This window comes from Notechis scutatus, chromosome 5 (assembly GCF_049901735.1).
Source record: "Notechis scutatus isolate UNSWTSFEM ecotype Mainland chromosome 5, rNotScu1.2, whole genome shotgun sequence".
Classification (NCBI taxonomy): Eukaryota; Metazoa; Chordata; class Lepidosauria; order Squamata; family Elapidae; genus Notechis; species Notechis scutatus.
Genome location: NC_142013.1, coordinates 9,381,678 through 9,407,496, shown reverse-complemented (window position 1 = coordinate 9,407,496; position 25,819 = coordinate 9,381,678). Strand labels below are relative to the sequence as shown.

The window sequence follows — 25,819 nt, the reverse complement described above, 5'->3', positions numbered from 1 at the left end:
CTTGACCCTTTTCCTTTCCTACTGACAGTGCAGGTAATCCTCGACTTACAACCACACAACTGAGCCCAAACTTTTCTGATGTTAAATGAGTTTTGTCCCATTTTACGATCTTTCTTGTTGTTAAGTGAATCACGGCAGTTGTTAACTTAGTAACATGGCTGCCAAGGGAATCTGATTTCTCCATTGATTCTGCTTGTCAGAAGGTCACAAAAGGGGATTATATGACCCCAGGACACTGTACCCGTTGTAAATATGAGTCAGTTGCCAAGCTCCTGAATTTTGACTGTGGGGAGGGGGGAAATGCTGCAATGGTCATAAGTGTAAAAAACTGTCAGTGTGAAAAACAATCCTAAGTCACTTTTATCAGCACCGTTGTAACTTTGAACGGGTCACTAAATGAACCATTGTAAATTGAAGACTCCCTATACCCTCTCCTGGTGACTCTCTGATTCCCGCCGCTGTTGCAAACCAACTTGGGAAACCGATTTGAAGACGGATTGTCCCACTTCGCATCCCCATCGGCTGAAGCATCAAGAATGCTAGAGAGCCACAAGGACGCACCTACAGAGGAGAGTATAGATAGAAAAAACGTTAGACTGTGCAGAGATGGATAGATTAACATTCATTATAAAGAATAAGGAAGAAACAGAATACTTTTTAACATGGGGTATGTTTTATCAATGGTTGGATAAAAGAGGTGGAAACTAGATGAAAGATTAATACTATATATAAGAAAAGAATGCAAGAAGTTGTATTACATATAAGCAAACATTAATATTACAGTTCTTGTTATTATTATAAACTTTGATTCATTAAAAATTGATTCATTAAAGTCAACTGAACATTTAAAAATATCACAGAGACTGGCTCTGATGGTTGATAGGGGTTGCTGCCAGCATCCTAGATATCAACCAAGTATCTTCTTAAAATCTACGGTTATTATTAATATTATCTCTTTTACATATGAATATATGATCCGTATCAACCATCAGCACCAGTCAATAATATTTGTGATACATTTTTAAATGGTCAGTTGACTGTGTTTCATGTTTAATGAATAAGTTGTTGTTGTTGTTGTTGTTATCATTATTATAATTATTATTATTATTATATTCACAGACTTTGGGGCTGGTTGGTAGCTCAACAGCTCGAGTCCTAACCAAGGACCTAGGAACTGTTCAGGTAGAGTTGGAAGATATTAAGCTGTTCCAAGTAGGGTGGTTTTTTTGTGGAATCAGGGTATTCAAGTCTGATAAATTCAAGATTTCCAAATAGCGAGGCAGCCCTTTAGGTATTGTTCCAAGGGCTCCAATTACAATTGGGATAACACACAATTTCTTTTTCCAAAGTCGCTCAACTTGAATTTGTAAGTCCCGATACGTTGTTGTTGTTGTTGTTGTTATCATCAGCATTATAATTATTGCATATTAGCAAGTAAATGATGTAAGAATCACATTACAAAGAAGTAATTATTAGTATTTAAAATATGGTTGTTATTATTAATATCACTCTCACTATCAGTTTATTAACACTTTGTATGAACAAATGGATCCAGACTGCTCATTATGCATTTATGGAATTTAAAGAAGGAAAAATGTACAAATAAACAATTTCAAAAGAAGAATGCAAGAGAGCCAAACTCTCCAGCGGAAAGCAAACAGCCAGCTGGAAAAAAAAATATATCACCGGATCGATTCCGGGCAACCACGTGCAAAGTAGATCTCTGTTCCGGGAATCCACCCCGCAGTAGGCGAATAGTAGACTCACGCTGCAGCCGAGGCGCCATGCCAAACTTCTCAGAGCCCGGGGAGGGGAAGAAACAACCTCAGCCCTTTCACATGTGACACGCAAGGGCGGGCCTAGCCGAGCCCCGCTGTTCCGGTGACACGGAGCCCGCCGGTTGCAGACGACTCGGCAGGAACCCTCCGTGCCCGCCTCTCCCTCTCTCCTCTCTCCACCGTGCGCGGTGCCATGGCGCGCTTGGCAGCCTGGCTCTCCTTCTTCCTGGCCCTCCTGCTGCAATTCGGCCCGTGCACGGCCGACACTCCGGCCAACTGCACCTTTGAAGACCTGGAGGGCACCTGGGTATTCCAGGTGAGAAGCGGGCAGGGGCCCCCGACCCGGGAGATCGATTGTTCCGACGTGGGTAAGTCGCGCGTCTTTCTGCTCGCCGCCTTTTGACTTTTCCCTCCCTCCCTCCCTTCTATTCTTCAGGAAACAAAAAAGAAGAATGAAAACTTTCCAAAGGGAAACAAACACGCAAGTTCAACGATTCCCAATGGAGTTCCCATTTTTCCAAATGGCAACTGGATTTTCTTGGAGGGTTTTGTTTTGTTTCAAACGAAACTTTGTTTCCAAGTTTTTCTTTTTTTTGTTCTTTTTCTCTGGTCCAAGAAGCTTCTCACTTCACTTCACTTCACTTCACTTCATTTCACTTCACTTCACTATTTCTCACTTCACTTCATTTCTTGAGAAGGGAAGGATTTTTCAAAGAAAAAAAGCCAAAGAAAGTCCGCTTGCCTTTTGGAAAAATCACCTTTAGGACAATCATGACCTGGATGATTGAGAATCTCCATAGACAATCGACTTAATCTATCCTAATTCCTCCCCCACCCCCAATAATCAGCTCATTGAACACAACTAGAGAGGGGTAGTCATCTAATCTGACTCTCCCCACTGAATTACAAATCCCATCATCCCCAATTTGTATGAACATTGCTGGTTGGAAGTTGGTAACTAAACACAGTTCGGTGATGCCAAGCTGGGGCTTTTATCCATCCTGCTCAACCAAGTTAAAATGAGATTGGGGTAATTTGCAATTCAGCATTGTAGAAACTCAATGATCATCTTTAAGATGAAGTCAGCCACCCCCTTGTGACTCATACGGTTGATTGGTTTGGATTTTGCAGACTACGCAAACAGAAGAATTGTTTTGACAGTCTGGGTTGTGCAAACAGTTTTTCCTCCATTCCGACTCACTGCCCCCTAACTCACATTTTTCCACTTCAACTGAAGTGATATACAAACTTGGCAAATACGTTTAGGTATCAAACCACAAACCTGTTGCTTTTGAGAAATATTTCTAGAGCGGCCTTGCTTCAGCAGAGATGCTACTCTGAAAAGTTTTGTAGTTCCCTGTTTGGGAAGGAAAACTTAAAGTCGCTTGATAGTGAGATGGGCAGCATATAAATTTAGAATAGAATAGAATAGAATAGAATAGAATAGAATAGAATAGAATAGAATAGCAGAGTTGGAAGGGACCTTGGAGATCTTCTAGTCCAACCCCCTGCCTAGGCAGGAAACCCTACACCACTTCAGACAAATGGTTATCCAACATCTTTTTAAAAACTTCCAGTTTTGGAGCATTCAAAACTTCTGGAGGCAAGTTGTTCCACTGATTAACTGTTCTAACTATCAGAAAATTTCTCCTTAGTTCTATTTTGCTTCTCTCCTTGATTAGTTTCCATCCATTGCTTCTTGTCCTGCCCTCAGGGGCTTTGGAGAGTAGCTTGACTCCCTCACTTTTTTTTTAAAGGAATTTCTCAGGATATTGCAGGGCAAATATGACAGAGTTAATAAATATGTCTACACCATCACTCACACTGTTGCCACCACCCACCCCTCCTCTTCCTATCACTTTTCTTAATCTGCTTCCTTACCCCACCCCCAGTTAATGGCCTTGGCTTGGTTAATACTTGGCTTGCCAATCTTTAACTAGAGCAAAATCTTCCCTTTTTCAATACCCTAGCCAAACTAATCCCATCTTCAGGGATGTCCAATCTTGGCTACCTCAAGACCTATGGACTTCAACTCCCAGAATTCCTCAGCCAGCCATGCTGGCTGGGGGGAATTCTGGGAGTTGAAGTCCACTGGTTTTTAAATGGCCAAGGCTCAGCTCATGTTTCAATGCTAGTTCAGCACACACACACAAACACACAAACATACCAAAATCAGCTACCCATACGGTTTGTGTGCATAAGGCCGAATAGCTAATAATGTGCAACAGCACCTAACTCTCCGGTAAAGCCACATTTAACTCATTGTAAAACCAATGCCTTTTCTATGGCTCAAAACTTTTGCAACTGATATCCTGTCCCCAACTAACTTTTCTTTTAATTAGCATAGTCCACCTAAAGTCTGAATTTGGGGAATATTTACAACCAGGGGACAATTGCTTTGCAGTTTTTATTATCAGAGGTATGTTGCTAGTTCCAGAGTCACAGTTAAGAGCTGTGGTTTCTCTCGTAGTAGGATATCTCAAGCAGACATTTCAGTGGTTTTTGAATCAGTGTCATGCCTCTTAAACTTCCTCTTCTTCATACCTGCTTTTGCTATTTTTTTGTTTTGTGTTTGAACCTCCTTTCTGGATGTCTGTGCCCTTATTTGGTGCTTATTTGCAAAAATCAGCTTCTCAAGTCCCTAAAAATGACAGTTATCGCTTATAGCTATGAGAAGTGCATCCCCATTAATGCAAAATGAGTTAGCTTTGTATTTTTTGCAGGTTATTTTCCTCCAGAAGATGATGGGAGAAGGCAGTCCTTGGAGAGGAATATAAAAATAAATAGTATTTTCTTTTATTGCCACTCTACTGCCCTAAAAATAATAATAATTGAGATCAGCGGGGAGGAAAACATTTCCATTGAACAGAACTGTGAATTCTTTTTCTTGTATTTCTCAACTCTTTTTGGTTTTTAACCAATGCTCCTTATGGAAGTGTAGAGATAGTCTTCCATTTACAAGGACAATTGGGATCACAGTTTCTGCTGCTAAGCAAGGAGGTTTTTAAGTGAGTTCTGCACAATTTTATAACCTTTTGGGCCTTGGTTGTTAAATGAGTCACTGTGGTAAGTGAATCATATGGTTGTTAAGTGAATCCAGCTTTCTCCACTGACTGCTTATCACAAGGTGGCTGGAAAGGATGCTGCAATTATTGTAAATACAGGTGTCCTCGACTTACAACAGTTCATTTAGTGACCATTCAAAGTTACGACACTGAGAAAAGTGACTTATGACCATTTTCACACTTACGACCGTTGCTGCATCCTCATGGCCCTATTGATCAAAATTCAGAGGCTTGGCAACTGACTCATATTTATGACGATTGCAGCGTCCCCGGATTTACGTGATCGCCTTTTGCGTCCATTTGCCACGGCATGTCCGTGGGGAAGCCAGATTCACTTAACAGTTGTGTTACTCACTTAACAAACTGCAGCGATTCACTTAACAACGGTGGCCAGAAAGATTGTAAAACGGGACAAAATTCACTTAACAAAAATGTTTCGCTTAGCAACAGAAATGTTGGGCTCAGTTGTGGTTTGTAAATCGAAGGTACATGCCGGTCACCAAGCATCCAAATTTTAATCACATGAGTATGGGGATACAGTGGTAGTCGTAAGTTTGAGGGCCAGTCATAAGTCAGTCATATAAGCCGCTTTTTCAATGGCATTGGTTCAATGGCATTAAATGGTCCCTAAACAAACAATTGTAAGGTGAGGACTACCTGTATGAGCTATTACAGCAATATTTTATGAAAATAGTTCTTCAAAAAACATGAAAGATCGCCATTTACGGGTATGGAAAAATTTATTGTGGCTGCCTTCACTTTCTCTGCTAATTTTTGTTTCTAATAAAGAGAAAAATGCAAAGTAAAAACATAATATACCTCAGATGCAAACAGTTGTCTGTAACTCCTAAACCAAGTGTGACTTTTTTTGGGATTATGCTAAATTTGCAGGAGGCAACTATATAATCTCAGGTGGGGAAAAACACTGCTGCTTTAAGGAACAGACATTTAGAAACATTTTGTCTTCCTGCTGCGGGTTGCTCAACCAGACTTTCAAAAGAGGACAAAGAGGGAAATAAATGGTGGTATCGTTTAGGAACTGAACTGATTTTACATTTTTCCTTTGTAAAGTTTTTTCTTAAATTTGTGATCGCATGCCCTTTAACCAAGAGATCTAGGCAGTGGGATTTCCTCACCCTCAGAGGGCTTTATGAGGTGCAGTCAGCCAGCTGTTTCCATAAAAGAAAAAAATAAAAGAAAATAAAGTTGTACTCTGCAGCTTTAAGTAACAGAAATGGAACTTGCCTTGTTGAGCCTGAAACTTAACTATTGAGTCAGCTGGAATTTCAATCATGTGAATGTTTTTCTTTTCTTTTAAGGAAATGTAAGCAGATTTTTGTGCTTGCCTTTTCCTCTCTCTCTCTCTTTCTCTTTCTCTTTTTTCTTTCTCTTCTTTCTCTTTCTTTTTTTCTCATTCACTCTTTTTTCTCTCCTCCTCTCTCTTTCTCTTTTTTCTTTCTCTTCTTTCTCTTTCTTTTTCTCTCATTCACTCTTTTTTCTCCCCTCCTCTCTCTTTCTCTCTCTCTCTCTTTCTTTTTTCTTTCTCTTCTTTCTCTTTCTTTTTCTCTCATTCACTCTCTTTTTTCTCTTCTCCTATCTCTCTCTCTCTTTCTCTGTCTCTCTTTCTCTTTTTTCTTTCTCTTCTTTTTCTTTCTCTTTTTTCTTTCTCTTCTTTCTCTTTCTTTTTTTCTCATTCACTCTTTTTTCTCTCCTCCTCTCTCTCTCTTTCTCTTTTTTCTTTCTCTTCTTTCTCTTTCTTTTTCTCTCATTCACTCTTTTTTCTCACCTCCTCTCTCTCTTTCTCTCTCTCTCTTTCTTTTTCTTTCTCTTCTTTCTCTTTCTCTCATTCACTCTCTTTTTCTCTTCTCCTCTCTCTCTCTTTCTCTCTCTTTCTCTTTTTCTTTCTCTTCTTTCTCTTTCTTTTTCTCCCATTCACTCTCTTTTTCTCTCCTCCTCCTCTCTCTCTCTCTTTCTCTTTTTTCTTTCTCTTCTCTTTCTTTTTCTCTCATTCACTCTTTTTTCTCTCCTCTTCTCTCTCTTTTCTTTCTCTTCTTTCTCTTTCTTTTTCTCTCATTCACTCTCTTTTTTCTCTCCTCCTCCTCTCTCTCTCTCTCTTTCTCGCTCTCTCTCTCTTTACCTCTGTCCATTCCAATGGATCTGGCAGAAAAGGCTTGCTGTAGTTATCGTCCATTTTAGGCACTTACTTTTGGCGAGTCCCAGGTGGCAGGCCTTCTCTACTGTGGCACCTGCCTTCTGGAATTTTCTTCCCCCAGAAGTGAGATTGTTACCCTTAGAATTTGAAATTGGAGCATTAATACAACTCAGCCACTAACCATATTTAATTGGCATGGTTGATCTTAAACCAAGCTAAGCACGGTGATCTTGATAAATTCCCAGATTGAGAGATTATGGTCAATTTCTAGATATTAATCCAGAAAACAATCTGGGTTTAGATCAGGGGTGTCAAACACAAGGCTCATGGGATGGATCCGGCCAGTGGGATGCTTAGATCTGGCCCATGGAGCCACCCTGGAAACAATAAATGACCAGCCCGCAGTGCCTCTGCCAGTGAAAACAGAGGCTGTGCACGTCCCTCCCAGTCTCCATTTTTGGCTGCGACGGCCTCCTGCAGCTTCCACCAGCAAAACTAAGCTCGGGGCATATGCAGCTCCCCCGTGCTCCATTTTCACTGCAGGAGGGCTGCAGGAGGCCGTCGCGGCCAAAAACAGAGCTTGGGAGCCCATTTTCGCTGGCAGAGCGCTCTGACCACCACAGGCACCCCCTGACATTAGTGATATCCAGCTGGCCACACCCACCCCGGCCCTCCGAGGTCAAACACAACCCTAATGCAGCTCTCAGTGAAATCGAATTTGCTACCTACCCGTGGTTTAGGTGTTTGAGCAATAGAAGACAATATTGTAGCTCCCGGTTGAGCTGTGAAGTTCTTGGTGCGCTTGCTTTGAGACATTTATTTATTCTCTTTATTAAATTTAGAGGCTGTCCCTTTCGCTCACAGAGCAATTTCATTGCCCCACACTCATTTGCACTGACGATCCCAAAGTACTTTTTCAAGAGGCAACTGGACTTTTAGAGAGTCGTTGAGACCACTTGGAGGTTTATCTATGTTCTCAAGGTCACCCAAATAGTGCAAATGGGTGTGGAGCCTTGTTGGAATTGCTGAAAGTAGAAGGCTATCAAGAAGGCTCCACACCCATTTACACTACCCAGGTGACCTTGAGGACACAGATAAACCTCCAGGTGGCCTTAACAACTTGCTAAAAGAATGCAAATGACCAGCTGTCTGCAAGGAATATAAATCCTTCCATTCCCCACCATCCAGTCAGAGCTGAAGAAGCTTCTTGGATAAGAAGCTAAACGCCAAGGAAAAACAAAGAAAGTCCAGTTGCTTCTTGAAAAAGCACCTTTGGGATAACCATGACCTGGATGACTGAAAATCTCCATAGACTCCATTGATGATGTTATCTAGTTGGGTAATGAAACATCTGCAAGCAAACAATCAAGCTTGCAGAATACCAAGAACTGCATAAAATGTTGAGCATTTCAGCTCAACTAGAAAGGAGGTTTTATCTTTTTTTTTAAATGCCAAATTACATTTTAAAGCTTTGTTTAAAAAATAAAGAAAAGAAGACAATGTTAGTAGCATAATCTTTTTTTAAAAAAAACATCCTTTATAGATTGTAGGCGTCATTTAAAATAACACTGCAATATTAACTTCTAAAGACATCATCAAAAAGAAATATGATCAGAGCAAAAAGAAGTAAAATGAATAAAAGAAACATTTGATGTAAGGTCAAACTGAAAAGATGGTAATGTTCAGAACATTAAACTAGCCAAGCTTTACAATGAAAGATAAACTCACAAATACACCAAAAAAATAACAATTCTATTTTTCTATTAAAAACAGAACACAATAAAAAGGTACTAAACGTAAAAATGATACATAAAATTATATTATATTAAATATTTGATCAGAGTATTTTAGAGTGCTGAAGAATCTTCTTCTTATCTTTATCAATAATATTCATAAAAAATACCACATATCGTAAATACCTTTTGTGTCTGCCATATTAACATATTTTATGTGTTAATTTTTCTATAGATACTATACTGTACTTGGTTTAACCATATGTCGGGTTATGTGACAGAATCCAATTTCTGTCAAAGAGTTATTACCAATCTATCTACTATCAGCAGAGCAATTAATATATATTTTGATGTGGTTCTTCAGCTTAGATTCAAACAGATAGACAATAAAACTGTTAATGGACCAAAAAATATTCAAAATTAGAAAAGGGGGATTTATATACTTGCATATTTATTCAAACATTTAAAGTCTGCTTTTTTTTTTTTTTTTACCAATTAATTTCAGGTCTGAATTCAGTCAGCTAAAAATAAGGCCAGATAAAAACAGGTTTTTTAAAAATAATATTGCATATTAAGAAATAGGCAATTAACACTGTTACTGCTATGTCAGCTCTTCATCGTCAGTTACTAAAAACTCTTTGCTGTTTCGTTTTTAGGTCCTGTGGAGAAAAAAATAACTGTACATCTTCAAAAACTTGACGTAGCTGAGGACGATCAAGGGAATTACGGCTTTTTCACCATAATTTACAACCAGGGCTTCGAAATTGTCTTGAATAACTACAAGTGGTTTGCATTTTTTAAGGTAAATGAGGACTCCCTTTCCAGAAACTCATATGCCATTTATCCCAGAATGTATTGGCATTAAAATGTAGCTCCAAAACTAAAACCTTGCTGAGCAGAGTTGGTGAAAAATTCATTTTATGTTTTTCCCCCTGGCTGTGTAACAACCGATAGCTACATCTCCCCTTTGAAGAGCAAGCAAGGTGCAATCAATACTTAACCCTTGTAAAATACAGAATTGTATAAATAATTGAGGAAAGCAATCAAGCGCGATGTGTGACAATTTGCTGTTTAAGGTATTTCAGGGGAAACTTCATTGGTTGGTAATGAGCATAACGAAGTACATGGGGCGAATTGCCTTCTATGCTGTAAGCCTAGAATGGAAATTTCTTCGCTTAAAATCTGAAACTGTTCTAAGCTTAACCATATCAGATTGCATAAGCTTTAATATATTGGCAAAACTGCTTCTTCTTGGGTTTGGAGGGAGCCTGAAGAAGTGAAGCTTGTGTGTTACCATGTGTGTTGCAAGGCTTTGTGGTGGCACAGTGTTTAGAATGCAGTATTGCAGGCTAACTCTGCCTACACCCTGGCGTTCGATCCTGATGCAATAGCACTTAGACTTATGTAAGTCTTATAAGAGTCATGGTGGCGCAGTGGTTAGAACGTATTACTGCAGGCTACTTCTGCTGACTGCCGGCTGCCAGCAGTTTGATGCTGACCAGCTCAAGTTTGACTCAGCCTTCCATTCTTCCAAGGTCAGTAAAATGAGGACCCAAATTGTTGGGGGCAATAGGCTGACATTGTAAACCGCTCAGAGAGTGCTGTGAAGCAGTATACAGAAATAGCAATAGCATTTAGTCTTATATACTTCTCCACAGTGCTTTACAGCCCGCTCTATGTGGTTTACATACTGTCATCATACTGCCCTCGCAATAATCTGGCTCTTCATTTTACCAATTTCGGAAGGATGAAAGTCAACCTTGAGCTAGTCAGCATTGAACTGCCGGCAGCCGGCAGTCAGCAGAAGTAGCCTGCAGTAATACTTTCTAACCACTGTGCCACCATGACTCTTAGACTTACAAAAGTCTAAGTGCTATTGCTATTTGTGGGCCTATTCCGCACTCATCAGACCACGCTTGGAATGCAGTGTCCAGTTCTGGTCACCCCGTTATAAAAAAGATGTGACTCTAGAACGAGTGCAGAGAAAAGCAACAAAGACGATAAAGGATCTGAAGGCTAAATCGTATGACGAACGGTTGAGGAAGCTAGGTATCTGTAGCCTACTGAAAGGAAAGATTGGGGGGACATGATAGCTGTCTTCCAGTACTTGAGGACAGTGGTGGTATTCTACCAGTTTGGCCCGGTTCAACCAAACCGGTAGCTCCGAGGATAATCTGTGAGAGAACCAGTTCGCTCCGACGATCAGCTGCTGGACATGCCCAGTCGCCCACCCCGGCTCTATTCTGACCTTTATTTCCTGGTTTTGAAGCTCAGCTGCTTCGGGCGGCACAGCGGATTGCCGTGTGTCACCTGTTGAAGACACACAGAAAGTGCAGGAATGCAGGAGAAGGTCAGTAGCAAATCCTCTGCGCGCATGTAAAGCGTGTGTTTGGCGCATGCGCCTGCAAAGCGTGCCCACCAAGCCACAGAACTTGTGGTAAAAAAAAATTGAATCCCACCACTGCTTGAGGGGCTGTCACAGAGAAGAGGGGTTGGCTTATTCTTTGAAGAACCAGAGGATAAAAAATAATGGGTGGAAGCTTGTTAAAGAGAGATCCAACCTAGAAGTAAAAAGAAATGTTACCCTGGTGAGAACAATTACTCAATGGAGTCGCTTGCCTCCTGGAGTTGTGGTTGCTGCATCACTGGAGGTTTTCAAAAATGGAAAGGACAACCATTTGAGTAAAATGATCCTAGGTTCCTGTGGTTCTAGGTTGAACACCACCAGCACATCCAGTTTAATAATTTGCACCTTGTGTTAACAAACATTTAAATGCATTGTGTCAAAACAGGCTCAGGGATTCTGAAACTGGTGGCACCTTCATTTTAAACATCCTTCTGGGGGAGCTCAGAAAATAGATGTTCACTGCCACCATTTTGCTATCTTCTGTCCACTGGTTTTCTTTTTCTGGACACTGTGGTTTCTAGAGCAAACCATTCTTGGAGTTTAGCCTTGGTCTCCAATGCAGAGGTCTTGTTTCATGGCCCTTCTTTGCTTCAGAAGCATTTGGAAAAGTCAGAAATGTGATTTTAATCACGAGCACTAGAAAACTATTGCAAAATCTTGCGGCAAAGTCAGAGCCACTGAAAACACAACCTCCCCTTGTCCAAAGGTTGTGATTGAGTAATCAGTGTCCCGATCAGATGTTTGTCTTCTGAGGTCTTGCAAGCTACACACTTTAGGCATGGCTTGGATTCTGTTTTCACAGATGGTATTTGAAGTTACAAGGTATAAGGCACCAAACTAGAAAGCTGGGGAGACTGAGTTTTAGTCCCATTTGAGGCATGAAAGGCAGCTGGGTGACCTTAGGCGAGTCACTCTGTCAGCCAAACTCCCCGGTCACACTTGTTCTGTGGGAAAATAGAAGGAAGACTTCTATTGAATATGTTTGCCGCCTTGGATAATTTGTAAAAATAATAGACGAGAGGGGAGGGGAGGGGAGGAGAGAGGAGAGGAGAGGAAAGAAGGAAGGAAAAGAAGAAAGAGGAAGAGAGAAAACAAGAGAGAAAGAAACAAAGAAAGAAGAGAGAATACAGAATGCATAATTTTATGTCATTCTATTTTACATATTTATGTATTAAATTATTGTGGTTTTTTTATCCTATAACTATTGTATTTTTTCCTACTCTCATTTTAAATTGTTCGTTTGGAATTTTATTGGTAATATGTGTTATTACCTTTAGGTAGGTTGGGAAGGGGGGGGAGAGAGAGAGTTTAGTTTATTGTCATTGCATGTCGTACAATGAAATTAAATACCATCTTCAGTGTACATTATGACCATGAAAATAAACACAAACACACATCCTTCACACTCCACACATTGAACCGAAAACCCCCGATACCGCACCAACACTGCACTATACAGTAGAATTCAATAGAGTTACTGCCCTGGGATAGAAGCTGTTTTTCAGCCTATTTCTCCTTGTTTTTATTATCCTGTACCGTCTGCCAGATGGTAATCGTTCAAAAAAAGGGTGGCCAGGATGAGATGGATCTTTGAGAATGTTTTAAAATTTCTTAAGGCAGCGGGAGCTGTAAAGCACTTTCAAAGAGGGGAGAGGGCAACCCATGAGAGGGAGGGAGGGAGGGAGGGAGAGAAATCAGGTTTTCTCAACAAATTAATATTACACTAAGATGGAATGAGTAAACTTTGTAATGAAAAGAAAGAAAAAAAGAAAGAGGAAAGGAAAGGAAGGGAAGGGAAGGGAAGGGAAGGGAAGGGAAGGGAAGGGAAGGGAAGGAAGGAAGGAAGGAAGGAAGGAAGGAAGGAAGGAAGGAAGGAAGGAAAAAAAAAAATTTGGGCAGAGTTTTTCTCCTTGTCCCTTTTCCAAATAATTTTGATTAGTGGGGCCATGCAACAGTTCCAAGTCTGAGGACCGGTGGCAAGTCACTTTTCTCAGTGTGATCATAACTTCAAGTGGTCATAACTTCAGTACAGTAGATGGCAGACCCTGAGCCAAACCCGAAGAACATCAGAAACAAGCATAGCAGAGGTGGCTTTGGTATTACGTGGAGAGAAGACTACAAGGGAATGCAAAGACTGTATTAGGAAACTAGCTGGATACCCGTGTTTCACAACGAAACTTTGTGATTGGGCTGTGCAGGAGAAATCCGGTTTACAATCTGTTGGCTCAGTGGTGGTCAATGATTGAAACACATAAGGGAATATCGCTCCCACCGCCTTGAGTCCGTAAGCAATTCCATAGGTCGAAGGCGAAGACATTTTGGTGAGGTACCCACATTTAGTACTGTAAGGAGCCCCAGGCCGCTCCTGAGTGAAGGAGTGGAATATCTGCCGGTTTGAACTGAGGTAACGGAATGTGAGGCAACTGGCAGTTGAAACAGAGTTCTTTTCAGGTGGGGAGGGGGAATAGAACTCCTTAGCATCAGAGCGTGTTAATTACTGTATTAAGGAATAGTAATGATCTGATGGTCATTTTGAAAAACCCTTCTTAGCAAGCACCTAGAAGCCAAGAGGAACATACGGGCCAAATTTCAAGTTTGTAGGCTTTATGGTTCTGGAGATTTTGTGATGAGTGAGTGGTACTTGGCTTTTATATATAGAAAAGATTGTGCATAGGCGAGAAATACAAGAAGTCAGTGACAAATTCCTTCTGAATCGGTGGCCAGAAAATAGCAGGAACATGTCCATAAAGCCACCAGTAATTGAGAAGTCCCTTTTATCTCTGAAATATCTTGCCTTCTTCAATCCCAGAGCAGAAAAACAATCTTAAATCACTCCTTACCAGGAATGGTGAATGTTTGAAAAAGCTGTTATGCTTTCCAAACAAAAAGCCTAGTTATTTTCTGTGAAGCAGTTTTCTTTAATAATGAAAAAACGTCCTTATGGTATATAGTAGGAGCCTGGAAGAAGCTGTAGCTTTTGAACTGATCAAAGAACACGAAAGATTATCAGGATAGAATTTGTCAGAATTTGAGGAAGCTCGCCTGTTCTTGCTGTGTTCGTTCTAATTTTTCTCTATCCGCTTCCAATCATAAATGGAGTGACCGAGTACATTTGGGTGATTATTTTAGGGAGAGGATATTTTCTAGGTCGTTTATTCTGGATTCATCTCAGCATTGACCAGGGTCTGCAGGATTGTCAGGGATGCTCTACATCCTCTCCATGATCAATTTTCTTCGTTACCTTCCGTGAGGAAGCTTCGTGGTATCTGAAGTGGAACAACTAGATTCTATAATAGCTTTATGTCATGTAGCATCAACCTTGTTAACTCTCAAGATTCTTTTTCCCCTCACTATGTATTCTAAAGGGTTTGTGATTTGTGTGTGTGTGTATGTGTGTCCCCTAAGCCAGGGGTCGCTAACCTTTTGGACCTCAGGGACCACCAAACTCATAATTTTAAATCCCGGGGATCACTAATATGAATTTTGACTGACAGTGGCTTGCTGATGTTGGTGGGAGAGGGAGAGAGAGAGAGAGATCTGAGCTAACCTCTCTCCCTCCCTCCATCTCTCTCTCTCTCTCTCTCTCTCTCTCTCTCTCTCTCTCTCTCACACACACACACACACAGAGGCAGGGGTGGGATTCAAATTTCTTAACCTGTTCTGTGGGCATGGCCTAATTTGTGGGTGTGGCTTGGTGGTCATGTGACTGGCTAGGCATGGCTTGTATGTAAATATTATAAATATTTATATAAATATTGAATATTTTTATAATAAAATAGCAAAAGCAGGCAAAGCAGGCAGGCAGATTGACTTGCTCAAAGAATCACAGATTCATTCAGAGATCTGTGAGATCGGCTACCTGAGTCTGTCACATAAAATTTGCTTGCAAGCAAATCCATAAAATTTGCTAGCAAGCAAACTCACAAAATTTACCCACAATATGTAAATATTGAATTTTTTATTTAAAAAAGAGCAACTTTTACAGTTGCTCTTTTTTAAGCAAGCAGGCAGGCAGGCAGATTGAGTTGCTCATAGAATCACAGATTCACTTAGAGATCTGTGTTTCTGCCATCAGCTAGCTGAGTCTGCACTTCTTCAGTCCTAAGGAAGGTTCAGCTCTGCTTAAAAGCAGAGCTGAAGATCTAAAGATTAGCTAGAAAGCAAGAAATCCAACGATTTCCTGCTTTCTAGCTAATCTAAATCTCCTGGCACAACAGAACAGCTGATGGTCAGAAAAAGGAAAAATAGCAAATTAGCAGGCAAGTTTGCCATGTAAGGAATGAGTAGGTGGGGAGGGTTCCCACGGGCCATGTGGGCGGCGCAGCTTTGTGTTCCTGCGCAGCCTGGATTAATTGCTTTGGGGGGGGTGCTATGGGGTTGACATTTCTCTGCGGACCAACAATTTTTTTTCGCGGACTACCAGTGGTCCGCGGCCCACTGGTTGGCGACCACTGCCCTAAGCAACTAAGATGATTAAAGGCCTGGAGACTAAAACATATGAAGAACAGTTTCAGGATTTGGGTTTGAGTAATCTAGAGAAAAGTAGGACTAGTGGGGACATGATAGCAGTGTTTGAAGGGCTGCCACAAAGAAGAGAGTGTCAACTTATTTTCCAAAGCACCGAGGGCAGGTGAAGAAACAGTGGTTGGAAACTAATCAAGGAGAGAAGGAACCTGGAATTAAGGAGAACTTTCCTAACAGTGAGGACAATTAACCAGTGAAACAGCTTCCCCTCAGAAATCGTGAACGCTCCATCACTGGAGGCTTTTAAGAAGAGACTGGACAGCCACTTGTCTGAAATGGTATAAGATCTCCTGCTTGAGCAGGGGGTTGGACTAGATGACCTACAAGGTCCCTTCCAACTCAGTTATTCTGTATCCAGTTTTGATCTCCATGATATAAAGAAGACGTTGAGTGGGTTCAGAGTGCAGAGAAGAGCAACAAAGATGATTAGGGGAGAGAGAAAGAGAGAGAGGGAGAGATCATATGTATGTGTATGGGATATCTATCGATATACATACATACATACATATATACTTTTGAGAGTGGGCATCAGAAGTTCATTTTTAAGTACACAGTAAAAGTGACAATAAAGCTTATCTTATTTGATGGTTAAAAAACTAAGGTTTATTATTTTTATTTAATATTCTTAATTTATTTTAAGAAATGGTAAATCCAATAGATATTTTATTGTTCAGTCAAAACAATAGAACACACACAAAAGTATACAACTCAGTATAAAAAAATATCCTCTCATACCATCAAATAATCCATAATAAGCCAATTACAAGAATTGGAAAATCTCAAATGAACCATTGTATAGACAGGATTCCATGTCCTACTGCTACACTTGCCCAGTGGTGATTATGTACTAATGCATTGTTGATATTAAGCATGCAAATTAAATTCTTAAATCAACGTTAGAGAAATATTCAGTGGATTAACCAACTGTTATGAAATTGGCAACCTCACAGATTTTAACCACTTTTAATAAATTTGTGAAACTGGTCTTTGAGTTCGGCCTACAAAGCTTGTAGAAACCTGCAGAAGGCTTCCTTTGGGAGGTCGAAAAAGGCCTCAAACCCGCCAAAAATCATCTGTGAGGTGCACACATGCGCAGTGAGGTAAGTTTGCCCAGGGTTGCCATCTGGCTGTTTTTCCGGCCAAATTCGAGAAATCTGGCCGTATTTCTATCTGCTAGGCCGTGAAAAAATGATGTGTCCGGCCAAATCGGAAATTTGGCCGTACGAAAGTTGCTTGGCCATGAAATCGGCCAGATGGCAACCCAGCCGCTCTCCTTCCCTCGCGCATGCGCGTCACCATGAGCAAAAGGAGGACAAGCGCGTCCTCTGGCGCTCTCCTTCCCTCGCGCATGCGCAAAAAATAATTTGGCCGTATTTTGACTTGAGTTTGGCCGCAGAGCCAAACTGCGATCTGGCAACCCTGAGTTTGCCTGCAGCTTGCGTGCAGCACAAACGGCTCTGTGTGTCACCTGTGGCACGCGTGCCATTGATTCTCCATCACGGGACTAGGGGGTGACATGATAGCACTCTCCAATATTTGAGGGATTGTCACAGAGAAGAGAGGGTCAACCTAGTCTCCAAAGCACCTGAGGGGAGGACAAGAAGTAACAGATGAAAAATCATTAGAGAGCGATCTAACCTAGAACTGAGGAGAAATTTCCTGTCAGTGAGAACAATTAATCAGTGGAACAGCTTGTCTCCAGAAGTTATGGGTGTTTCATTATTGGAGGTTTTCAGAAGAGATTGAAAAGCTATTTGTCCAGAATGTTATAGGGCTCCTACTTGAGCAAAGAATTGGAATAGAAGACCTCCAAAGTCTCTTCCATTATTCTGTACTACGTGGCACAAAACGTACTACTACAGGGGTGTCAAAAATCAAGGCCTGCAGGCCAGATGCAGCCTGTGGGGTGTTTAGATCTGTCCCATGGGGCCTCCCTGGAAACAGGGGAGGACTGGCCCGCAGTGCCTCTATCAGCAAAAATTGAGCCCAGGGGGGGCTGCTTGCAGTTCTCCCAGGCCCCGTTTTTGGCTACAACGGTCTCCTGCAGCCCTCTGCCAACGAAAACGGGGTATCATGAGGGGCAGAAATGGAAAGAGGAAAGAAAAAGAAGGAAAGATGTGAAGAGAGCAAGGAAGGAAAAAGAAGGAAAGGGGAGAAGGAAGAAGAATGGAGAATGAAGAGAGAGAAAAAGGAAGGAAGGAAGGAAAGGAAGGAAGGAAGGAAGGAAGGAAGGAAGGAAGGAAGGAAGGAAGGAAGGAAGGAAGGAAGGAAGGAAGGAAGGTTATAATGAGAGGGAGAGTCTGAGGGAAGTCCTGCCTTAGGTGCCCCTGACACAAGTGACATTGCCATGCTCACCCTGGCTACACCCACCCTGCTGCCCTGAGATCAAACTCAACCCTGATGCGTCCCTCAATGAAATCAAATTTGATAAACCCCTGTACTAAAAGTTAGCCCCCATTCTTGGCTAACATAATATTGTATGGAATATCTGCAGATGGCTTCAGTCTGCTTTTCAAATCCATTAACAGAGAAGAGTTGGTATCAGCACTTAGATTTTCCTGCAAATTAGAATCCGGTCAATGCTGCTTAATCACTTTCCTTCTTTCTTTGATCAAGGAGACTATATTTTCCTTAGAGACCCCGTCGAAGGAAAGCTTATCTGACAAAATTCTGCCCTCGCCAGGCCTGGAATTATCAGCTACAATGAACAGATTGAGACAGGTCTGGAGGGGAAATCAATTTGGACTAGAGATCAAATAGATTTAAAGCCAGGCCTAAGGCTTTGTTGAATCTGGTCTCAAAGTGTAATAGAGCATTTGGGGCAAACCTAGGTAGAACTGAAATTGGTGGAAGAAGTTTAGTCTGGATATCCTCCAATGGACCCACCTTTAGGCATATAAATCTGAGCTCGGCATGAACTGAATTATTACCTCTCCTCCTCTCCTTTGAGAGCTGCGGGGACTTAATAATCACCTTTCCAACTCGAAATACCTGTGAACAGCAACAGCCTTTTCTCAAGACATTTTCAGTTCAATAATTGATGCCTACTCTTCATGCTGTTGAAGGTTGAATAATACCCCAAGATATTTATAGAAGCCTCGCTTGTTCATTCTGATTGCTACCCAGCACCTCCAGAAGATGGTATAACTATAAGATCATTCAAAGTAATCCGGTTCAACTTTAGGGGATGTCTGAATGTTTGATTGAAAGGAGGGGCTTGTGAGGCCCACAGATAACAGGTGTGCCTAAACCAGAGACTTGGCTATGGTGAAGGGAGAACATTTCACCTATTTTGAGTAAACCAGTCACAGCTCCAGTGGCTGTGGAGGAAACTGGGGAAGGGCACAGTCCGGCTGGGCATTCAGAGGAAGACCCAGGGCCACCCCCTCTGCACCCTAGGGCACGCAGGGAGCAACGGATAAGGGAGCAACGTGGGTTACGGGGGAGAAAAAGGCCCTGATTCCCTTCATTAGCTGCAGCTGGGGAAACAGGATAAAGAGGATGTTTGCGCACAGCACTTTGCTGGAAGCAAAGCTTGCATTATCTTTGTTTGTCAACTCCTATCTGGGTTTTGGCGTCCCCCCAACTGTATGTGTTTCGTTACCTTTTGAATTCTGCAATTCCTTATCCTGCCCTGTCTTGTTAATTGCTGCAGCGTGGTTTGTGTTGGTTTTTATTTCTAATTTATACGTACTTTGGGTTCAGATTGAATTTCTTCCCTTTAACAACTGTTCTTGGGAGAGTTTTTTCTCCAGCTGATGATAACTGGACATTGGAGGCCAAATTGGAGGAATTAAAGGGACTTTTACCTACTTTTGTGACTTTGTTGCTTTTGTGCCACGCCCTGGGTCATCACAACAACAGCAGAGAATGAATAGCAATAGCAGATTCGGAGAATAGCAATAGCAGTAGCACTTAGACTTATATACCACTTTACAGTGCTTTACAGCCCTCTGTAACAGTGGTGGGTTTCAAAAATTGTTCCTACCGGTTCGATGTGAGCGTATGTGGTTTGCACACCTGCAGCGTTTGCAAATTTCCTTCTGCTGAAAGCCCTGTGTGTAAAACAGCTGATGCGCGGCAATCCGTTGTGCTGCACTAAGCAGCTGAGGTTGAAAAGCAGGAAATAAAGGTAAGAATAGAGCTGAGGCGGGCAGGTGGGCCCAGCAGCTGATCATCACAGCGAACCAGTTCACTCACGGATGATCCTTGGAGCTACCAGTTCAGCTGAACTGGACCGAACTGGTAGAATACCACCACTGCTCTATAAGCGGGTCACTCTCAGCCTATTGCCGCCAACAATCTGGGTCCTCATTTTACCGACTATGAAAGGCAGAGTCAACCTTGAGACGGTCAGGATCAAACTCCTTCCTTCCTTCCTTCCTTCCTTCCTTCCTTCCTTCCTTCCTTCCTTCCTTCCCTCCCTCCCTCCCTCCCTCCCTCCCTCCCTCCCTCCCTCCTTCTCTCCTTCTCAATAGCACTTAGACTTATATACCACTTCACAGTGCTTTCCAGCCCTCTCTAAGCAGTTTATAGAATCAGCATATTGTCCCCAACAATCTGGGTCCTCATTTTACCAACCTCAGAAGGATGGAAGGCTGAGTCAACCTTGAGTCAGTCAGGATCAAACTCCCCTTCCTTCCTTCCTTCCTTCCTTCCTTCCTTCCTTCCTTCCTTCCTTCCTTCCTTCCTTCCTTCCTCCCTTCCTCCCTCCCTCCCTCCCTCCCTCCCTCCCTCTCAATAGCACTTAGATTTATATACCGCTCCACAGTGCTTTACAGCCCTCTCTAAGCAGTTTACAGAGTCAGCATATTGCCCCCCAAAAAAAAAACAATCTGGGTCCTCATTTTACCCACCTCGGAAGGATGGAAGGCTGAGTCAAGCCTTGAGCCTGGTGAGATTCGATCTGCCAAATAGTAAGCACCCGGCAGTCAGCAGAAGTAGCCTGCAGTACTGCACTCTAACCCCTGCACCACTGCCACTCAGGGCCTAACAGAGTTCTGTCTAGAAAATAAATCTTCCTGGTTAGTTGAGGATTTAACAGGTTGTCTGATTACCTGATCCATCAGCTTTCTCCCCTTAGCTAACCAAAAGATTCTACAGGTAATCCTCGGTTTGCAACAGTTCATTTAGTGACCATTCAATGTTACAACGGCACTGATCAAAATAGCCTAAGACCATTGTTCACACTTACGACCGTTGCAGCATCTCCAAGGTCATGGGATTGACATTGGGAGGCTTGACAACCGGTTCCTATTTTCTGACGGTTGCAGAGCCTCGGGGTTACGTGATCCCCTTCGATGACCGTCTGAGAAGCAAAGTCAATGAGGAAGCCAGATTGTTTAGTGACACGGTTGTTAAGTGAATCAGGCTTCCCCCCTTGACTTGATCCGCAAAAGGGGGTCCCATGACCCCTGGGAGACTGCGACTGTCATCAGTATAAATCGGTTGCCAACTGAATTTTGATCCCATGACCATGGGGCTGCCACAATGATTGGGTGAACATTTTTTCAGTTGTAGCTTTGGATGGTCCCTAAATGAACTGTTGTAAGTCAAGGACTACCTGCACAGGTAGTCCTAGACTCACACAACAGTTCATTTAATGACTTTTTGAAGTTGCAATGGCACTGGAAGCAGTGACTTAGCAACATGTTTCACACTTACGACCACTGCAACATCCCCACGATCAGGTGATCAAAATGCGGACGCTTGGCAACTGACTCATAATTATGACGGCGGCAGTGTCCCGGGATGACGTGATCCCTTTTAGCAACCTTCTGACAAGCAAAGACTATGGAGAGGGGGGGGAGTCAGACTCAGTTAGCAACTGGGTTACTAATTTAACACCTGCAATGATTTATTTAGCAAGAAAGGTCTTAAAAATGGGGCAGGTCTCACTTAACAAATGTTTCACTTCGCAACAGAAATTGTGGTTCTCAATTCAGAGGGGGTATTCAGCGGATTCTGACCAGTTCTGGAGACCCAGTAGCAGAAACTTCAAGTAGTTTGGAGAACCAGTAGTGGAAATTTTGAGTAGTTTGGAATACCGCCTCTGACTGGCCTCGCCCCCATCTATTCTCTACCTCCTGAGTCCCAGCTGATTGGCTGGGTCTCCTTTTGTTGCCCTGCATAGGAGAACGGAGCTGGAAAGCAGGTTAGTGGGGTGGGGAGGGGATGGAGATTTTACAGTAACTTTCCCCCAAGGAGTGGGGCGGGGGGGAATGGGGATTTTGTAGTATCCTTCCCAGTGGTGGGAGTCAAAAATTTTGACTACCGATTCTTTGGGTGTGGCTTGGTGGGCGTGGTGTGGCTTGGTGGGCGTGGCAGGGGAAGGATACTGCAAAATCCCTATTCCCTCCCCACCCTACTAACCTGCTTTCCAGCTCTGTTCTTCTTTGCAGAGCAACAAAGAAGGACCCAGCCGATCAGCTGGGACTGGGGAGGTGGAGAATAGATGGGAGCGGGGCCAGTCAGAAGTGGTATTTGCCGATTCTCCGAACTACTCAAAATTTCTGCTACCGGTTCTCCAGAACTGGTCAGAACCTGTTGAATACCACCTCTGATCCTTCCCCTGCCATGCCCACCAAGCCACGCCCACAGAACCAGTAGTAAAAAATATTGAACCCCACCACTGTCTCAATTGTGATTTTAAGTCAAAGATGACCTGTATTGGAGAAGCCGTACCCACCATATTCTCGCTTATTAAAAGTTTGGGCACTGTTAGCTCAGTATTATACAGACAATCACTGTACCCCACTGCTTTGAGTCTTTTCCAACTTGCTTGGAGGGCGATATCCTGGCATCTTTCAACTTGGTATATACGTTCCTGCCATCACTGTCCGTGGCAGCTGGGGATGATGGAAACAAGTTGCAAGATAGATGGGGAACATTGCAAAAAAAAAACCAACAACCCCCAAACCCTTTCATCGCTGTTTCTGCATACGGTGGCATTCTTCGGCTGTGTAAAACCTCGCATTCGTGCCAACATGATTAATCACCATCACCAGCCTATTCTCCATAAGTATAACTACCATGTCTCGAGGCAGTGAATTTCATGAATTATACATTGTGTGAAGATATAATGCCAGCGAACCGCATCTATTGCTATTCAATTGATTGGTCGAACAAGGATTAAACTCTCGGTAGGGTGAGTGGGGGGGAGAGAGAGAAATTATGAAATAAATTTAAAAAATGAATATAGGAAAAAGATGGGGGGGGGGGAATCTATCTGCTTTCTTCGGAGCCGTGCATAATTATCCAGGCTGCAATTACGTTTCACCCTTTAGTTCCTAGCTGCTATGATTTATCCAGGGGTACTGTGCATGAGGAAATGGCTTAGTGGCCCATTAAATTTATTTATGTATTTCTTCGAGTTTTATCCCGCCTTTATTACTTGATAAGTAACTCAAAGTCAGCAAACATATATAACACTCCATCCTCTTCCTGTTTTCTCCACAGTAACAACTCTGTAAGGTGGGTTGGGCTGAGAGAGAGAGACCGGCCCAAAGTCACCCAGCCTCAGGTGGCACTAGAATTCACCTTCTGGTGATTGGCCCAAAGTCACCTGGCTGTCTTTCATGCCTAAGACAGGACTAGAACTCACCATCTCCTGGTGATTGACCTAAAGTCACCCGGCTGGCTTACATGCCTAAGACAGGACTAGAACTCATCATCTCCTGGTTTCTAGACCACTATCTTAACCACTACACAAATTGGCCATCCGAAGAGAGATGTCTTTTATGAGCACAACGTTTGGGAAGTCAAAGTCAAATCATCTTTAAGGGCTGCTCTCGTAAAAGTAGGTGGGACAAGGATGAAGAAGAAGGCCTCTTGATTGTGAATGCCTGCCTTGTCTTCAGCCAAATGTTGGTCCTACCTGATCCAAAGAGACCCTCCCTCAGGGACCAGATATGCAGAACATCCTCCACTGGAAAAATCTGTCAGAATGACAGATACAGATTACTTTTCCTCAAATGTCCATAGCAGAAAAGGTACAATAGTTACATTAGGTTGTATCCTTGTGTGCGATGGACAGCTGTGGTCTCTGTTGCTTGCCGTTTCTTACTGTGTCTTTCCATTTCCTATCATTGCTGATCGTCTCAACCTTTCCTACCACCAACGTCTGTTTCAACTGAAAAGATCTTCATTTGCATTTCTACAGTAACATACAGTAAGATCATTCTCCTGCTATGACACAACAGACCTATTTTGGCCATTGAGAAACTTAGAATAACGAGTTAAACAGGATTAGGCGATTGAAGGCTAAAACATACGAAGAACAGTTGCTGGAATTGGCTATGTCTAGTGAAAAGAAGGACTAAAGGTGAGATGATAGCAGGGTTCCAATATCTAAGGAGCTGCCACAAAGAAGAGGGGGGTCAAACTATTCTCCAGAGCACCTGAAGGCAGGACAAGAAGCAATGGATGGAAACTAATCAAGGAGAGAAGCAACCTAGAATTAAGGAGAAATTTCCCGACAGTTAGAACAATTAATCAGTGGAACAACTTGCCTTCAGAAGTTCTGGATGCTCCAACACTAGAAGTTTTTAAAAAGATGTTGGATAACCATTTGTCTGAAGTGGTGTAGGGTTTCTTGCCTGGGCAGTGGGTTGGACTAGAAGACCTCCAAGGTCCCTTCCAACTCTGTAATTTTGGATTTGGATTCAGAACAGCCACCCACAATTAATAATGCTCCTGTAGTTGATGGATTATGAAGAAGGGCTGTTTCTTCAGTATTGGAAAAGGTAGAAAGTCACCTGGCAAAGATTTAGCTTGTTGGCTCATTTATCCCACCGTGTTTTTACGAAGCTTTCATTCCCTAATGAAATGATCTCCCATAGGGGATTTAGATAGTATAAGTTCTAGCATCCATGAGAACCAACACAGTTAGTAATTAAGATGTTGGATTAGAAGAAGTTCAAGTCCATTTTGTAGAGAATAAAGATGATTTTCATGGAGACAAGCCAGATCCAATCCCAGGGGGAAACCCCAAACTCAAAAACACTTTAAAAAAAGGATGAAAAAGCTCAGACAGACATCACCTTAGTTTCACAGGTGTATAGTGTGGAGAGAAATAAAGAGACATTAGACTTAAAAGATTCTTTTACTACAGCCAGTATAATAAAGCAATTTTAACTTCCTTTGGAGTTACTTTCTTGCTCTGACCTACCTGATAGAACCAACTTTTAGCCATGGATGACTTTGGGACTCTCAAACTCTCCCAGTCCAACTTATGTTAAGACGGCTTGATTGAATCAAAGCTATCAATTTAGTAAACACAAACAAATAAATCTGAGAGGACACTATTTTGTGAAAGTCTGGAAATTGGATAACCAGTAGCTGTGTTGTAGGATTTCACAGGGATTGAGGCCAGAATCTTTTGCAGGCAATCATCATCATCATCCTCTTTTTAACAACCCCATAATCCCTTCCAAGGTGGAGTCTGGACAACTGAATGGAGCTGGGTGTTTACTGGCCAGATGCCCTTCCTGTCACCAGTGCAAAGTTTCATTCAGCAGATATATTCTCAGTGTGCCCAGAGAGAGAAATATCTGCCTCTACCTAGGATCGAACTCACAGCCTCCTGATTGTGAGGCGAGAGCTCCAACTCTAGGCCACCGCACCACCCAATCATTTGCACGCAACGCCTTCTGTGGAATTGCTGGTATCCTGTCTAAAATCCTATCTATCTTCTCTTCCCTTTTCAGTATAAAACAGAGGGCTCTACTGTGACGAGTTACTGCAATGAGACTCTACCAGGCTGGGTGCATGATGTCCTGGGCCATAATTGGGCTTGTTTCACTGGACTCAAGGTCTCATCTTCAGGTCCCCACGTTCGTGTCCATCAACTGCCTCCTTGGAAGAGCTCGAGAAGGTGAGTCTTGTTTAGCAAAGTGGCTCAGAAGACCTACCTGTCCTGTTGTAATTTGGAAGAGTGCAGTCGACTCAACTGGTTTTCCTTCACGCCACTGTAGCAACAGTGATTCCACACACACACACACAATTTCAGTTAAATGTCTTCACAGCAGACAATCATCTTAGTCTAATACAGGGGTGTCAAACTCAATGTCATTGAGGGCCGCATCTGTTGTATATTAAACCACTGTTAATGTCTTAAGTCTCTGTGTGCTGTGTTTTGCTCCTGGGTTGTCCCATAAAGG

General features: G+C 42.4%; 1 protein-coding gene across 1 annotated transcript in view; it reads left to right on the top strand.

Annotated features, from left to right (window-relative positions):
- Nucleotides 1-1,743: 1,743 nt before the first annotated feature.
- The window catches only part of CTSC (cathepsin C), a 39,930-nt gene continuing 15,854 nt past the window's right edge, over nucleotides 1,744-25,819 (top strand). Inside the window, exons 1-3 of the mRNA XM_026679942.2 lie at nucleotides 1,744-2,146; nucleotides 9,385-9,530; nucleotides 25,367-25,533. Coding sequence (XP_026535727.2) covers nucleotides 1,972-2,146; nucleotides 9,385-9,530; nucleotides 25,367-25,533 — 488 coding nt within the window. The 5' untranslated portion in view covers nucleotides 1,744-1,971. The remainder of the gene's footprint in view (nucleotides 2,147-9,384; nucleotides 9,531-25,366; nucleotides 25,534-25,819) is intronic.